At 43.4% G+C, this 16,706-nt stretch overlaps 1 protein-coding gene across 3 annotated transcripts in view; it reads right to left on the bottom strand.

Moving 5' to 3' along the window:
* Positions 1-1,757: 1,757 nt before the first annotated feature.
* The window catches only part of ATF7IP2 (activating transcription factor 7 interacting protein 2), a 53,404-nt gene continuing 38,455 nt past the window's right edge, over positions 1,758-16,706 (bottom strand). For all 3 annotated transcript variants that reach the window (XM_066576169.1, XM_066576170.1, XM_066576171.1), the window contains exons 8-11: positions 9,579-9,640; positions 9,332-9,392; positions 7,257-7,438; positions 1,758-2,211 (exon numbers count right to left, since the gene is read on the bottom strand). In XM_066576169.1, the coding sequence (XP_066432266.1) occupies positions 1,810-2,211; positions 7,257-7,438; positions 9,332-9,392; positions 9,579-9,640 (707 nt within the window). In that variant the 3' untranslated portion in view covers positions 1,758-1,809. The remainder of the gene's footprint in view (positions 2,212-7,256; positions 7,439-9,331; positions 9,393-9,578; positions 9,641-16,706) is intronic.

The following is a 16,706-nucleotide window of genomic DNA, read 5'->3' as shown; positions in this document are numbered from 1 at the left end:
CACTTGGGGTCCTCTGACGCTTGTGAAACATACGCCTGAGTATGGCAATTTCACAGAAGCGATGCGAGGAGTTTATTGAACATCTTGCATAGACATGAAAACGTACGTAGGCAAGCACGATATCAAGCAGAGTTTCTCGGCCCGATATCGAGCTTGCCTGTCTAAATGTAGCCTTACAGTGGTAAGACAATGAAAGTATATCCCAAGATTGAGGAGACACACACAGGCATAAGTTGGCTGAAAAGTTGGTGTGCTTTTAAGGTTATGTCCACAGTTAGATGCATTATGCACAAAAAGTCCATACAAAATCTGCATCAAAAACCACATATATTACAGGAGGATTTATCGTGGCTTTTAACCTCTTTAAAAATCCCCGCCTCCTGAAAGGGTTGTGCTGATTGGCAGAGCACTCAGCCAATCACAGGCAGCGCTCAGCCATTTATTTTTAAATCTCCGCCTGCTGAAAGAGGTTCTGAAAGAGTTCTGGGGTGCCAGCCGGAGAACGCGCCTGAGAGGGGAGTATATTATTTTTTTCACCAGCTAAGGATGATTTTCAGGGAAGGGCTTATATTTCAAGCCCTTCCCCGAAAATCATCGCTGGAGGGGTTGCCTGCAACCTACTGCTTTCAATGGGGCCGCAGCAGTGCCGACCTCATTGAAAGCAATAGGATAGCATCCTGGATTTTTGCTGCAGCTGAACAGAAGTACGTCATATACTCCTTATGTTTTCACTGGGGCTGGCGCTGCTGCTGCCGGCCCCATTGTAAGCATTTAGCGATATCGCAGAATATTCTTTGTGCTGCGAGGTGTGTGTTTTCACTTGCTCTCGCAGCACAAGAAAAACAAACGCTAGTGGGTAGGCACTCTAAAATGGAAGGTGTGAAATACGTGGCAATAAGCTACAGCATAAATTGACACGCTGAAGACTTAAACGTCACACTGCGTGTATATTTCGTGAAAACTCATTCACGCTGCTTGCTCGGTAAAACGCTGAGGCTTTTCCCGCCAATTCCGCTGCAAAAAAAAAATTTGCATTGTTTGCATGTGAACATACTCTAAAGTTTATTCTGACATACGGATTCATATGTGCTGTTGTACAAATCAAGTGCACGGGGTGGAGATTCTGTGACAGTCATAGCTGCACATTCGGATAAGCTGCTCTTCCAAAGTAAACATTAAAGATTTGCTGGCCTTTTAAGATCCCATTCCCATGGCATACATGCACTGTGGAATCTGCAGCAACATAGCCACCATTTCAGCAATCTGCTGAATGCTATGGAAATCCACATTATAGCTCATATGGCAGAGAGCTTGAAGTCCACATTGTGAGAAGGAACGCGTCAATTCTTCACACGGGAACCGCATTGGGCAGCCGCATGTGGATTTGCGATTTGCCGCATTGACCGAGGCTATGTCTATGTGCAGACTACCATGAAAACCCTCAGCAGAAGTCTGAAGCACAGTCGTGGATTTGTGCCACAAATTACAGTGTCCGAACTGCGTAGAAAAATCCACTGTGGACCTGACACTTCAGTGTACATGTGAGTAAGGGCTGGAAAGAAATATTTGAGTATTGATGATCTTATAAAACCGCACAATGCCAACATAAAAAGTAGTAACATCATACCTGGGTATAGATTGATACACAGCTCAAAACTGGAAGTAAAACAAAAGATTCCGCAAACAAAAGCAGATTTAACACAGAATAACCATAAAGAAAAAAAAACAAAAAAACACAACAACCTAGAACGACTCAATATGAGTGAAAACAATTACTGTACTTTGGGTAATAGAGGTAAAACAGACAAGCTAGGATTTCTTAGAGGAGCCCTGAAGCTTTAACGTGGTAGACTGTATGTCGCACAGTGGTCCGAAGCGTCCTTTGGCATCCTTGGCTCTCATGGCAAAAGAATATGTGGTGTCCTCCACAAACTGTGTGAGCGTACATGCCATTGGTAATGGTAAAGCCTTGATTTCACCTATCTTTTTCCACAGTTTTTTGGTGGTGCTTGGATCACCTTGGTGTACATAGAGGCAATAGGATTTAGCAGGAGCGCAGCTGGGATCCACACCAGTGACGTTCCATGATAGGGCGATACCTTTTGGGTTTTGGACTTGAGCAAGTCTTAGCTGAGGCTTCTGTGGAGGCTTTAACTCTTGGAGCTCAGGAGTTGCTGACATTTTTGGTACGGCCACTGATTCATGTGGATTCTGTTGAGAAAGAGAAAACATGAAGAATGACTATGAATGCTGTTGACAGGTAAATAAAAATGGCTTGCAAGCAACTGTGACTGACAATGATGTGTCAATAAGTACAAAACGGTACAGGGGCCTGTAATCATACGGTCGCTCTGGGGTAAAATTTTGAAGATGAGGAGAAATAATTTTTTCGTTGCCACTGAGAGTTGTCAGGGAAAACAGGATTTTTGTTCCTCAGCGTAAAATCCGTTTCTCGGATATTCATTGGGAGACAGTGAAAACCTTGGGTATAGCTCCTGACAAAGGAGCTGACTCTTCCTACCAGCTATACCCCTCTTGTAGCCTCTAAGCTAAATCAATTTGTACACAAGCAGTAAAAAAAAAGAAAGTCCACAGGCTATCTGAATATATAGATTGAATGGCAAAGGATGCAAAAGTATGCACTCTATAAAACTTTATAAATGTTTGAAGTGAAGACCGTGTCGCAGGCTTGCAGACCTGGAGAGCATAAGTGCTATGGGACACCGCCCAAGAGGCACCCAACCGTGCATGTGAAGCGAGTAGTCACCCGAATAGCCATAAACCTGCCCTTGGCACGGTAGGCCTCCATAATTGTTGACCTAATCCATTGGACGATGGTGGATTTGGAGGTGATGAGGGGTGTCAGGGATGTGGAACAGAAAATCTGTACAGTGGAAGGATTCTGTATGTGCAAGATAAACCTGCAGTGCGAAGACTATTTCCATTGGGGGTAAAGGCTCTGAACAGAAGAAGGGCAGAGCAATGTCCTCGTTGAGTTGGAAAGCTGGAACTGGACGAAGGACGACTTTGTCCTGATGAAGCACCAGAACAAGAGACCTGCATAATAACGCGATGAGCTTAGAGATGGGGCGGATGGAAGCGAAGGCTACTAGAAAGGCAATCTACCAAAAAAATGTGAAGTATTGGCTAGAAGGGAGACAATTGTTAAGTGCTTAAGACCAGATTGAGAGCCCAAGGTGCTGATGGAAAGTGGTAAGGCAGGGCAGTGTTTGCCACTCCTTGAGGGAAAGCTAGCAATGTGTGTTTGGAAGCCAGGGGGTGTTGGAAAAGAATCAAGGAGATTTGACCCTTTAATGATCTGATGCTCGGTACTGTTGTATTATGTCTCCACCGGACTTATAAGTGGAGACATAGGTTGACCAGCACACTGACAGGGACCGCCTGTGTAACGTCCACCATTAGAGCAGTGTAGAGTGAGGGTTAGTATTAGGATTATGATTACGGTTACGGTTTGTTATCTACCAAATGCGTTGTGCCGATGGTATTGTCGGCAGCGCTGTGCTGCTTGCCTGTGCCGAGGAATGACAGTTGCTGCTGCTATTCCCCAGTCGCTGGTCTCCTGAGCGACGGCAAGCATGGGGAAGAAAGCAGCAGGACTAGCGGCAGCAGGACGGCCGAAGCATGGGAGTCCTCGCAGAGGACGGGCCCAGCAGTGGTGCCATGGATGCTAAAAGCGGGGTTGCTGCTCACGCGCTGTTCGGGAGTGGAGCACAGCGGGGACGGCTGCTACGGCCACGGGGGACACCAGGTGAGAGGTAACAGGGTAGTCCAGCGGGGAGCTGTGTAAATCGGCGCAGCGGAGTATACAGTGTGCGCTGCCAGGAGAGACAGGAACTGGGAGCTGCGAGGACAGTCAGTGGCCAGATCTGTGACACAGGAGCGGACTTGGCAGGGGGATGGGCGGGACAGGTGGGGAGGTGTGTGTATGGAAGCCAATGCGCTACTGCCTTCATCACCAAGGCGTAGCCTCTACATCAGGGCTCCCAATCCATGTCTCCACCCATACTTCCAGTGGAAACATACTACAACAGTTCCCTGATGCTCAACCCCAGATTGATGCTTGACTGGAGGAAGGAAAGAATTCTGGGAACAGAAAAATGCTTGGAATGCAAATGATGCTGGCACCATCTGAAGGACTTCCACACCATATGGTAGATGCGAGAGGAAGGCAAGTTTGCTGGCCCTGAGCGTGGTTCGAACAACGGGGTCTGTGAATACTTTTGCTTACAAACTGCGGATTCAAACAGCCAAGCAATCAAACATAGCATATGCAGATGAAGAGCTGGGCCCTGCTGCAGCACAACGCTAGTATGAGGAGTCAACTCTTCCTTTACTTACTGTCTGCCTCCTAGTGGCAGGAAGTATAACCAAGGTATTCATTGTGTCTCCCAATGACAAAGCTGATAAAATACATTTTGGATGTGAGTATGTTGAACTTACATAGGGTTAGTGCAGGGCCGTATTTGTAGCTCTTGCTGCCCTAGGTACAAAGACTCAATATGCCCCGTTAACCTGTTAATGACAAACCCTTTTCTTCTTCATTTCTGTCTTTTTCTCCCCGCTTTCAAAAAAATCATAACTTGTTTATCCATTAACACTTTTGAGGGCTCGTTTTTTTATGGGATGAGTTGTACTTTTCAATGGTACTATTTTATGCCCCATATAATGTATTGAAAAAAACTTTTATAAAATTGCTAAGTGGAAAGAAGTGAAAAAAACAACAAAAAAAAACAAAACACACAATTCCACCATCTTTGGCAGTGTTTTGTTTTTATGGCGTATACAGTAACAAAAATTACAACTTTATTCTGTGGGTCAGTACCATTATGACACGAAGTTTATTTTCTGAAGGGAATAAAGGCCCATTTACTCTACCCAATTGCCATGAGGTGTTTTATTTTGCGTGACGGTAACACTATTTGGCGAGCGTTAATGAAAGAGAAGGTCAATGATAAATAAAATTACTCTTTACCATTGATCATCATGATGCTGAAGTTACACGGTGCCTTTGGCCACGACCAGGGTTGTGTAATCAAATATTGCCTAGAGCCCTGCAACCTCACACTGCCATTTATCTCAATGGAGTCCCGGGCTAATGCGGCCTCACTCTTGCGAAAAAGTTGAGCTTCAATGGATCTTTTGAGACAGAGGTTGTAATGACCTGCGACTTAATGATTGCCAAAGAGCAATCATTGGTCACGCAGCCAAATTGTGGTATAGCTTTAATTATAATGCCATAAAAGTAATTAATCGGAGGCATAATTAGTAAATGTAACCATCACCATATGGTAAATGAATAATGCTAGCAAACAACTAAATACCATGCTATGACTAAATAATGCCCACACACCATGATAAAGTGTACAAAAACCTATATTACTACAAAGCCAGTACCCACTCTAAGGGCTTATTCAGATAACCGTATATCGGGCGGGTATTCACGCCGGCTGATATACAGCGTCCCTCTCGGCATGGGGAGGCGGCTGGAAGAGCCGGGAGCAGTGCACTAAGCTCCCGCCTCCTCTCTGTCTCTCGGCACTATTTGCAATGAGAGGTGGCGGAGCTACGTTTCGGGACTTAGCTGGACAAGTCTACAGTCAGAATTACAAATTTCTCCTTCTCCCCCCCCCAAAATTGAATAAAAAAAACTAAATGTTGTATATACTCCAAAATCGTGCCAATAAAAACTACTGCAAAAACAAACAAAAAGTCACACAGCAGCATTCCCAAAAAATTAAGTTAGGAGTCTCAGAACATGGTTAAAAAAAAAAACAAGCTAGTAGCAGTCCCCCCAGAATTGTGCTCCATGTGTCCCCACCAGCACCACTCCTGACAGTATGCAGCTCCGTACTCAGCAGGTGCTCGGTAGGGGTCACACGCAGCTCTTATTAATAGCATTGCATCTATCTTCTTCAATGAAGCTGCAGCTACTGCTGGGACGCTCAGTGTGTAACTATGCAGTAGTTTCTCTGATTGGTAGAGCAGCTGCTCCACCAATCAGTGATCAGACTTCAGTGCTGCTCCCTCCCTCTCTTCTTAGTAGTCTGCCAGGGTTCCGCACACCCCCCTCCCCATCATAAAACCTAGAAAGTTGGCCAGGAGGTGGGGGGAAGCTGGAAACGGATTTAAGAAAGTTTAATTTTAATTTCATTTGCTAACACAGGGGGACCTCCAGTGCCTAGTGGCAAATACAGTTCTGGGTGGTTTTAAAGCATATTGCAATTCTTAGCTGGCGCACTGATACAATGGTGAACTCCGGCCCAGCTATTTAACCAGTCAGATGCCATAGTCCATGCTGACTGCGGTATTTAAGTGGTTAAACAAATGGTAGAAGCTCTGTCATCCCAACGGTGCCTACATGACATGATCATGGAGTTGCAGAAGTTAAAAAGAGGAGAGAAAAAATGAGGGCTAATGTCCACAGGCATTTTTTCACTGTGTATTATGCGTGCTTGGCATGCATGCGTGATACGCAGTGAATGGAGTCAATGGAAGTCAATCACAGTGTTTCTCTGCGTATGATATGGAGCCCTTCTATGGGCTCCGCATCGAAACTCTGCCCCTACGCACAGATTTCGAGAGGGCAGTGTTTCGATACACATCCCCACTCTGAATAGAGCGGGGGAATTGGGAAATAAATTTAAAAAAATATAACACTGTGCATGTCTGTGACGTCAAATTCCCGGTCATGCGCAGTGCATACCCAAATGAATCTAGGATGAAAAAGAAAATGACGGCACGCAGATTTCAGCAAATCTAAGCTACCGTTTCTCTGCAGCTCATATCCAGACTTACCGCACTTCAATGGTAGGACTGTCAACAAACCCTATATGTAGTCTGATCCCACATTTATACTTCTTCCCATCTGTCCCTCACTGCTCCGTAATTTAGCAAGAAGTAGAAGACAGATAGAAAGGTGTAGGACTGCAGAATCAGACTACATAAAAGGTTTGTAGTCTGTTACTATGGAGATGCATAGCTTTGCACAAGGCAGGATCAGCAGTCATCACTGTGAGAAGCGGCGTGTGACACCACACACACACACACACACACACACACACACACACACGTTACTGAATAAAAGGAGTGTGGATTTGAGGGTGTGCGGCAGATGTTTACACCCATCACGGATTTCACACGGTATAATAGGGACAGAAGTGCCAGTAAGATCTGCTCTAGATTGGCAGGCTATATGTACATGCTCTGCTATAAGGGGCCTGTGGTTCAGGTCTCACCTCTGATTGAGGAGATGCGGGGACGGACTGCTGTTCTTCATTCACATCACAACTTAAAGCAGCTCCATTATTACTCAGTGTGAGGTTTTTCTTGGCAGAGCGTTTATTAGAAGTGTTTTCCACAGTAACATTCTCTTCAGGCGATGCTGCTGATCGTGAATGTTCAGTAACCACAGCTTGATCTGAAAAACACAAGATATCTTCTCACATTTCAACACGTTTTGGACAAATACGTAAAAACCCATACATCTTTTTACTTTAAAAAGTGAGAAAAAAAACCCAAAATTCCTCTGCTCTTTGGTATCAGCGATCATGTAAAATACGTGGTTCAGGATGCTCAGTTATTACTTATAAGTGAAGATTCCACATTAAGACCCAACGTACACGAGCGGATCGGATTCCGCATGTGGGAGCCTGCAGCAATGGTGCAGCAGCTGAAAAGTTGCCGACCCATTAACAAAACGTATGAAATAGGCACAGAATTGTGGGCTCCAAATGTAATAGCAAGAAAAAGTTGACATTAAAGGGATACTTTAATCTTATACATTTATGGCACATCCACACTTTAGGGATCATTTACTACTGCTCCAGTAACGGCCTGGCATACTTTGCCCCACACTTAGGCTGGCAATAAAATCACACGTTGCGAGAGAGTGAAAATGCAGAATTATGAAACCAATGATTGTCAATGGTTTCATTCCAATTTGCAATGTTTTCACTCTTGCGGTGTGGCGTAAAAAAAAAAAAATTGCGGCATGTCCTATCTTTCTGCGTTTTACAATTTTTCTTCTATCCCATGTTTCCCTAAGGAGCCTTCTTTTCATCGCATGAACTTACAAATTTCGTGCAATGTGATTTCAACACTAGAAACTCCTACTGAATTTCATGCAAGAAGATTGCAGGCGGCAGCGATGTGATGCGCAATTTTTCACAAGAAAAAGCATTGCTGATGCTCCCAAAAAACGCTTGAAGAAAGCTGTGATTTTCTCATGGCGACATTGCGACCGCCAGTGTGAAGGAGCCCTTACTATGGGTTTTAAGACACTTTCGGGACAATTTTTCCAACTTGTCTAAAAACGGTGCATGGCCTGAACTGCTCCAAAAATTGCGTCACAGTTTTGGCATAAATTAAGCAAACTAACAGCTGGTTTAAACTTAGATTAGACAGTCTTAAAATGCAACAGATTTATCATTCGGCAAAGCTACCATGATAAATGTGCTGCATTAAGCTTGACTAGTCCAGGTTTGCACGGTCAAACTTTTAGACAGTATTCGTAAATAAGCCTGTGTGTTACAAATGAATGACTGATTACTGCACCTTTGTTAAGAACATGGGCTGGGGTTTTACACACCATGTAAAATAAAAAAAATGTAAAAGGAGTCTGGATGCAGATGTAGCGTGCGTCTGCTGTAAACTCCACAAGTTTCATTCACTGTATAGCAGTGGTGTACCACATTATATGGTCTGAAGACCACATTGTTACACTATATTGAACTGCTCCAAAAGGGCTGTAAGAGAACTTACAATGGTATTACCATCTTAAGATTTATTGGATATCAAAAGTATATGTCTGATAAGTGGGAGTGCTGGAACTGCAATCTATCAGAATGGGGGGGGTCCTCTGTCCCAGCACTCCAGAGAAGTGCATGTGGTTCTCTTCATTGTCAATTATGGTACTGTATCAGCCTAACAATTCACAACTCCATGAATTACAATGGAGCGAACCACATGTATAGACGGCACCTAACTCATATATTCCTTTCTAAAGTGCCAAACAAAGATCATAGGAGCCCATTCTCCTGATATATGAGATGGCTACACAGTACACCATTAGTACTTGCTTATCCCTGCTACTATCAGTGCAATTCTTTCTTTCTGCATAGACTCTACATGTGAGCAATCACACATAGACAAGCATGTGTCCAGACGGTTGGGGGCCTTACAGAGTGATATCGAAGGCCGCAAGTGGCCCCTGCTGTATAGGAATAGGTGAAATCTGAATGTTAATTTAAATGTGGATGTGATCTCACTGACCACATGTAATGGCTGTAAATGGTGTATCGCTTCACAGTACCTTTATCACATCTTTGCTCTTCATCATCAGTAAGATCAATTACATTCTTGGCTGCTTTCTCCTGTTGGAGAAATGCAAAGTTGTATAACTTTTTTTTTTGTAATAAACAATTCTGCCCGTCATACATAATGACAGCGAGTCACACTCAACCCATGGAAGACACGGTGCTGAAATGACAGCAATCTAATAAAATTTTATTAAGAGCGTTTAAAAAAAAAACAAAACAGAAAATTGAAGAAGTACCCACCACCTGTGAGGAACGCGCTTTCTTTCTATGTTCCTTGATGGATTCCAGGATTTTTTTCATAGCTATACAAAAATGGAAAAAAAAGGTTACATTACTCTCCAAACAAGACCAAAGAAGTTTCGCGATCTGCAGCAGTGTTCCAAGGACCAAACGTGGCTCAAAGGCTCCCAAGCAGGTGTTGGCCTTAAAATGAATGTCCACTTCTTATTATGTCATTCTTAGGTTCAAAATTCTACAGTTTTTGTGACACAGAGCTCCAAATCATCCACATAGATGTAGAAGGAAAATTTATTAAGACCACAATTTCATAGGCCAGCCTTGATATTATTACCGCCAGCACATGATGTTCCTAATATATGAAGTGGCATACGCCTCTTCATATATTAGGTGCATTACGGCTCCTTCCTCAACCCCCACAGCAATGAATGCCAGGTCAATCTAGCATACATTTCTGGTATAACTATACACATATGTGTCGGTCTGTGGTTGCCACACCACATCCGAACAAGCCACGCACGCTTTTTTAGGAAAGTGTCGCAACCTGTCTCCTCAGGGCTCTCTGCCCCGGCTCACAGATACAGCTGAGAGGTAATCTCAGCAGTGATAACCACATATACTACTGGCCTTTTTCTTGTTCATGGGGGTTAATAATACAGGGATCATTACTGATGGGTAGAGGAGCAAAGCGAGTTTTGATAGGTGCTCAGCTCTCTGTCCTGATGCTACCCATCCTAGCAGGACTATAGGATGAACGGGAAAGACCCAGGCAGATCTTCACAAAGGGAACTATGTGACCACATTTTATGAAAAAATCCTGCATGATCTTACTATTTTATGTAATAACAAAAGTGCAAGACATTCGAATTTGACACAAAAGCAGCGAAGAATTCTAATTTTTTTCCCCCCCAAAACGATAATCTTGTAATAAGGAAAGCAGATAAGGGTGGGTGGTATAGTAATCCTAAATAGAAGTCAATACATAAATGAAGCCCCCGGCAGATCTTAGAAGATCCTCGTTTTTATGTAAAGCTAGACAAAGATCCCACTGAGGAGATCACGGCTAAACTACATACTTTTGCTAATGATGTATTGGAATAGAATTGCTTATCCAAAAAAGAGAAGGATTACCGTATTTTTCGCATTTTTAAGACGCACTTTTCTTCCCCCCAAAGTGGGGGAGAAAAGTCAGTGCGTCTTATAGAGCGAACGTGCCGCTTGTTCGCACGATCGCGAGTTTAACGCGCAATCACGCGAACGTTCGGACAATCATAATCAGTTCTCTCTCCTTTGCACTGCTGCCCGCTGATTGGTGGTGAGCGCCGACGGGAACAACTGTTGCTCCCCTTCCTCCACCAATCAGCTTGACCCCTTCCTCCTATGAGGAAGTGCTTACAGTTCTTTCATCATTGCTAGTCTCCTGCTGCATCCATCCAATTTTAGAAAGATGTCAAAGCAAAAACGACTAGCATATAAAATCCCTTTTAAACTGGAGGTAGTGAAATACGCCAAAGAACATGGGAACAGAGCAGCTGAGAGACATTTTGGGCCGCCTCCAACAGAAAAAATGATACGTGAATGGAGGAAACAGGAGGAGGAGCTTCAAAAAGCAGAAAAAAGTAAGCACACTTTTCGTGGGCGTACTGCAAAATGGCCAGATAGACGTGGAAATGAAAGCGTGGATAATACGTCACAGGAACAACGGATTTTCAGTCTCTACAAAAATGATCATCTTTGAAGCCAAGCGTCTTGCTGCAGAGAAAGGCATTGAGGACTTCACTGGATCCGCATCGTGGTGCTACAGGTTCATGAGGAGATGTGGCCTTGCTATAGGCACCAAAACTAGGATTGCGCAAAAAATGCCTAAAGAATATGAAGCCAAGATTGTGTCTTTTCATAAATTTGTAATTGATGCAAGACAGAAAAATGGCTTTGAAATAGGCCAGATTGGGAATATGGATGAAGTCCCGTTAACTTTTGATGTTCCATCAAACAGGACTTTGATTGGAAAGGTGCAAAATCCATAACTGTGAAAACCTCAGGACATGAGAAAACGCATTACATGGTTGTGTTGTCCTGCTGTGCAGATGGCACCCAACTTCCACCAATGCTAATCTTCAAAAGAAAAAGCATGCCAAAAGAGGCAATCCCACGAGGAGTTATTGTGCATGTTCATGAGAAAGGATGGATGAAGGTGGAATGAAAATATGGCTCGAAAAAGTGTGGTCCAGACGCCCTGGAGGGCTTCTGAAGAAACCTGCCCTGCTAATACTTGACCAGTTTAGGGCACATATCAGTGAAGACACAAAAAAATATTTAAAGAAGCAAAGACCCATCTAGCTGTAATTCCTGGGGGGCTTACCAGCCAGTTGCAGCCTCTGGATGTTTCTATTAACAAGCCATTTAAAGTTTTCATGCGAGAGGAGTGGAACAAGTGGGTGGCTGCTGGAAATCATGACCTGACACCCACTGGACGCATGAAAAGGCCCACTATCACTCAGGTTTGTGAGTGGGTGAAAACATCGTGGCTGGCTGTGAAGGAGGAAATTGTTGTAGGATCCTTCAAAAAATGTGGCATCAGTAATGCCTTGGACGGTTCTGAGGATGGAATCCTTTATGAAGATGCTGACACCAGTGATAGTGAGTCACTGAGCTTGATAAGTTCGGACAGCAGTGAGGAGTTTTTGGGGTTTCCTGATGACTAGAGGTGTATTGTTCCAAAATAAAAATCTCTGCTCATCTGTTAATTACAGTAATAATAGTTCTTAATGCGGCTGTTGACTGAGTGCTGTTCATGTTTACATATTATTCTGTAATTTTATTAAATATTTAACCCCTTAGTGACGAAGCCTGTTTGCGCCTTAGTGACAGAGCCAAATTTTGGAAATCTGACATGGGTCACTTAACATATCATAACTCCGTGAAGGCTTTGCATATCCAAGTGATTCTGACATTGTTTTTTCGCCACATGTTGTACTTCATTTAGGTGGTAAAAATAGACCCATAGAATTTGTGTATATTTATTAAAAACCCCAAAAATTGTCATTTTTTCACGTTTTCAACTGTAATATCTCAAATATGTGCAAACATACTGTACAAATTTTTGCTCAGAGATATATTTCCATCTGTTCACTTTATTCTGAACGCACGTTTGAAAAACTTTCGTTTTTTTTAACCATTTAGGAGACGTACAAATTTAACATTACTTATCAACATTTTGAGGAACGCTTTATTTTCTGGCACCAAGCCAGGATTGTAAAGGCTCATAGGTGTCAGAATTATAGATAACCCCACGAATGACCCCATTTTAAAAACTACACCCCTTAGTGTATTCACTGAGGGGGGTCAGGAGTATTTTGACCCCACAGTTTCTTTTCAGGAATTAATGCAATTTAGAGTAAAAAAAATAAAATTTCATATTTTTGCAAATACGTAATTTTTAACACAGAATTTTTTTCTATAGTGCACATGAAAACGAGGATTTACACCTCAAAATGCATACCCCCGTTTGTCCCGTGTTCAGAAACATACCCATTGTGGCCCTAATCTTCTGTCCGTATGTACAACGGGGCCAAAACCGAAAGGAGCAGCTGGTGGCTTTCAGATCAGACATTTTGCTTGAAGGCGTTTTAGGCCCCATTGGTCACTTGTAGACCCCTCGAGTGGCCAAAACGATAGAGGACCCCCACAAATGACCTCATTTTGGAAACTAGACCTCTTAGCACATTAATCTAGGGGTGTACTGCATATTTTGACCCAACAGTTTTTGAATGAAGCAAAGCAAAGCAGAAGGAAAAAATTACGATTTTTTTTTTTTTTATCAATTATATGATTTTAAAAACATATTTTTTTGGACAGCAGACATATAAATGGAGGCTGTCACCCAAAAATAGATACCCCTATTTGTCCCGTGTTCAGAAACATACCCATTGAGGCCCTAATCTTCTGTCCGTATGCACAACGGGGCCCAAAAAGGAAGGAGCAGCGGGTGGTTTTCAGAACAGACATTTTGGTTGAAGGTGTTTCAGGCCCTATTGCCCACTTATAGAACCCGTGAGCGGCCAAAACGACAGAGGACCCCCACAAATGACCCCATTTTAAAAACTAGACCACTAAACGCATTCATCTAGCGGTCTACTGCGTATTTTGACGCCACAGTTTTTAAATGAAGCGAAGCAAAGCAGAAGGAAAAAATTACGATTTTTGTTTTTTTGGCAACTATGTAATTTTAAAAATAGTTTTTTTTGTACAGAATACATAGGAATGAAGACGTTCAACCCAAAATGTATACCCCCATTTGTCCCGTGTTCAGAAACATATGCATTGTGGCCCTAATCTTCTGTCTGGATGCACAAAGGGGCCCAAACTGAACGGAGCGTCAAACTTTAACTGTCTTTTGACTTTTACGTGACCGCCATTATCCATTGGATAATGGCGATCACGTGACCAAAGACCGCTCACCACAGCCCCCCGTGACATCTCTAAGCTCTTGGCTACCTTTAGTAGCCAGGAGCAAGGAGATTTTAAATTTTCTCTTGCCCTCCCCAGCTTCTGCGCTTGCGTCCGCCATTTTGGCGACGGGCGCATGCGCCAAAACTGGAGGAAGGTCCGCGGATAAGGATCCCGTCAGGGAACCTCGCTGGTGGCCTTATTTAAGTAATTTCACCTCCCCTCACGGATCTGATCCATTACGGGAGGTGAAAATTGAGCTTTTTTAAACTTTTACGTGATCGCCGTTATCCATTGGATAACGGCGATCACGTGACTGGGAAGCGCGTACCGTGGCCGCCCATGAAATCTCCAGGCTCTTGGCTACATTTAGTAGCCAGGTGTGGGGAGATTTTAAATTACCGTGCCAATCTGCGGCTTTTGCGCCTGCGTCCGCGCAAAAGCCGGGCAAGGTCCGCGGATAAATCTGGGTGCTTAAGGTACCTAATTTCTTCTCCCCTCGTGGATATGATCCATGAGGGGAGATGAAACAAACTTTTTATCTTTTTTTTACACTTTTTTTTAACTTTTACATGATCGCTGCTATCCATTGGATAGCAGCGATCATGTGACCGGGAACCGCATACAGCGGCTCCCGGTGACAGCTCCCTGCTCTTGGCTACTCATTCTAGCCGGGAGCAGGGAGTTTTTAAATTTCCCGGGCCTCCCGGCTCTCTGCTCATGCGCGTGATGTAATTCGTCTGGCACGATGCGCAGACGCCGGCGGCAGTGCCGGGGAGAAGACCGAAGGATCCAGACGCTGCGGGGGACCGGGGGTGAGTACTCTCAGCTCCCCTTACGGATCCGATCCGTAAGGGGAGCTGAAACTTTAATTGTTTTTAACTCTGCATTGACTAACTGGATCGCCGGTATCTGGTGGATACCGGCGATCGCTTTACCGGGGGTTGGGTCCCACGGCCCGGGATGACAGCTCCATGCTGTCGGCTACCTCCGGTAACCGGAAGCATGGAGCTATCACGTCCTGAGCCTGCAGGGCTGTCATTCCTAGAGGATGCATAAAACTACGTCCTCTAGGAATAAAGCCCAGCCGGCCAGGACGTAGAATCCCGATGGGGAGGTCGTTAAGGCGTTAAGCCCACTTTTTGGTTCAAAATATTTTTTTCTTACTTTCCTCTCTTTAAAACCCAAGTGCGTCTTATAAAGCGAAAAATACGGTACATTTGTGTCAACAATCCCGAAACACCTTATTTTTACCACTTACCCAAGATATACAAAAATATCCATACCCCTCGATGTAGACCAATTGTCTCGGGGGCAGGTGGTATTACGAGCACATTATCTAAACAGGTTGATAAAATTTTACAGAAGCATGTAGTTACCCTGCCCGCCCAGCTAAAGGACACAAGTCGCTAATTATCCCTACTAAAAGGAGTAAGGTGCGAGGGCAATTGTTTACGATGTACATTCGATGTCACATCGCTATATTCCAACATCCCACATAGGCTACGTGTAGAAGCTATGGGACAGTTTTTAGGTCAAGACCTGCTAATGCCAATCCAACAGAAGAGTTTTATTTTAGATGCAATTGGATTTACTTTAAACAACATTTGAAATTTGAAGGCCATTTCGTTTTACAAACACAAGGTACAGCCATGGGGACAAAATTCACCCCATGTTACGCAAATTTATATGTAGGAGCCTTCAAACTGAAGTATTTCACTAACCCCCATAGAGTGTTTATTAAACGTTATATTGATGAGGTTTTACTAATCTGGGATGCGGAGCAGAGAGATTTAGAACAGTTTATTTGTGATATAAATAAAAACCAATATAATTTAGAGTTTTCAGGGAATACTAGCACATTACAGGCCACATTTTAAGATTTAGATTTGTATCCTGAGAAGGGAGAGATCCAGATTCATTTTAAAAAGTAGTAGACTCCAATAGTTATTTAGATTTCCACAGTTGTCACGAGAAGAATTGGAAGCGGAATATACCCTACGGACAGTTTTTAAGAATTAGGTGAAACTGTTCTTTAGTTACTACATTCAAAGAAAAGGCCAATAAATTGAAAGATCGATTAAAAAAAAGGGTTATCCACATACACTTAGATTTGGCCTACCGTAGAGCGCTTGAGTATGATGTGAACAAGAGAAGGAAAAAAGTGAAAACCATACATAGCAATACACCTGATTATACAGTAGTATTTCCTTTGTTACTAATTATAGTATACAACATAGTGAGATAAGGAAAATTCTGGAGAAACATTGGAGTGTACTAACAACCAGTTTTTACAAATCAATATTTCAATTAATATTTCGCCGGACAAAATCTTTTGAAAAATATTACAGCACCATCTTGCCTTCGAAAAAAAGCTATTAGGCTGGGTTCACACAGGGCTGATTTGTCACGGTTTTGACGCGATTTTTCTGTTGCGGTTTTGACGCAGAAGAACTGCTTCTGCGGCAAAACCGCTTCAAAGGTTAATTTGGGCTTGCGGATTTTCGTGCGGAAAAATCCGCACGCGTATTTTTCTGCAGCGCTTTTTTACTTTTTGTCGCGTATTTGGTGCGGTTTTGGCTGCGTCCATAAAGGTCTATGGACAAAAAAGCGCTGCGGAAAAGACCAAAGAATGAACATGCTGCATCTTTTAAAACCGCGCCGCAGTTGCATTTCCGCACT

The sequence above is a fragment of the Eleutherodactylus coqui genome, chromosome 8, assembly GCF_035609145.1.
Source record: "Eleutherodactylus coqui strain aEleCoq1 chromosome 8, aEleCoq1.hap1, whole genome shotgun sequence".
Classification (NCBI taxonomy): Eukaryota; Metazoa; Chordata; class Amphibia; order Anura; family Eleutherodactylidae; genus Eleutherodactylus; species Eleutherodactylus coqui.
The sequence above is the reverse complement of the archived record's forward strand: the minus strand, read 5'-3'. Positions and strand labels throughout refer to the sequence as shown.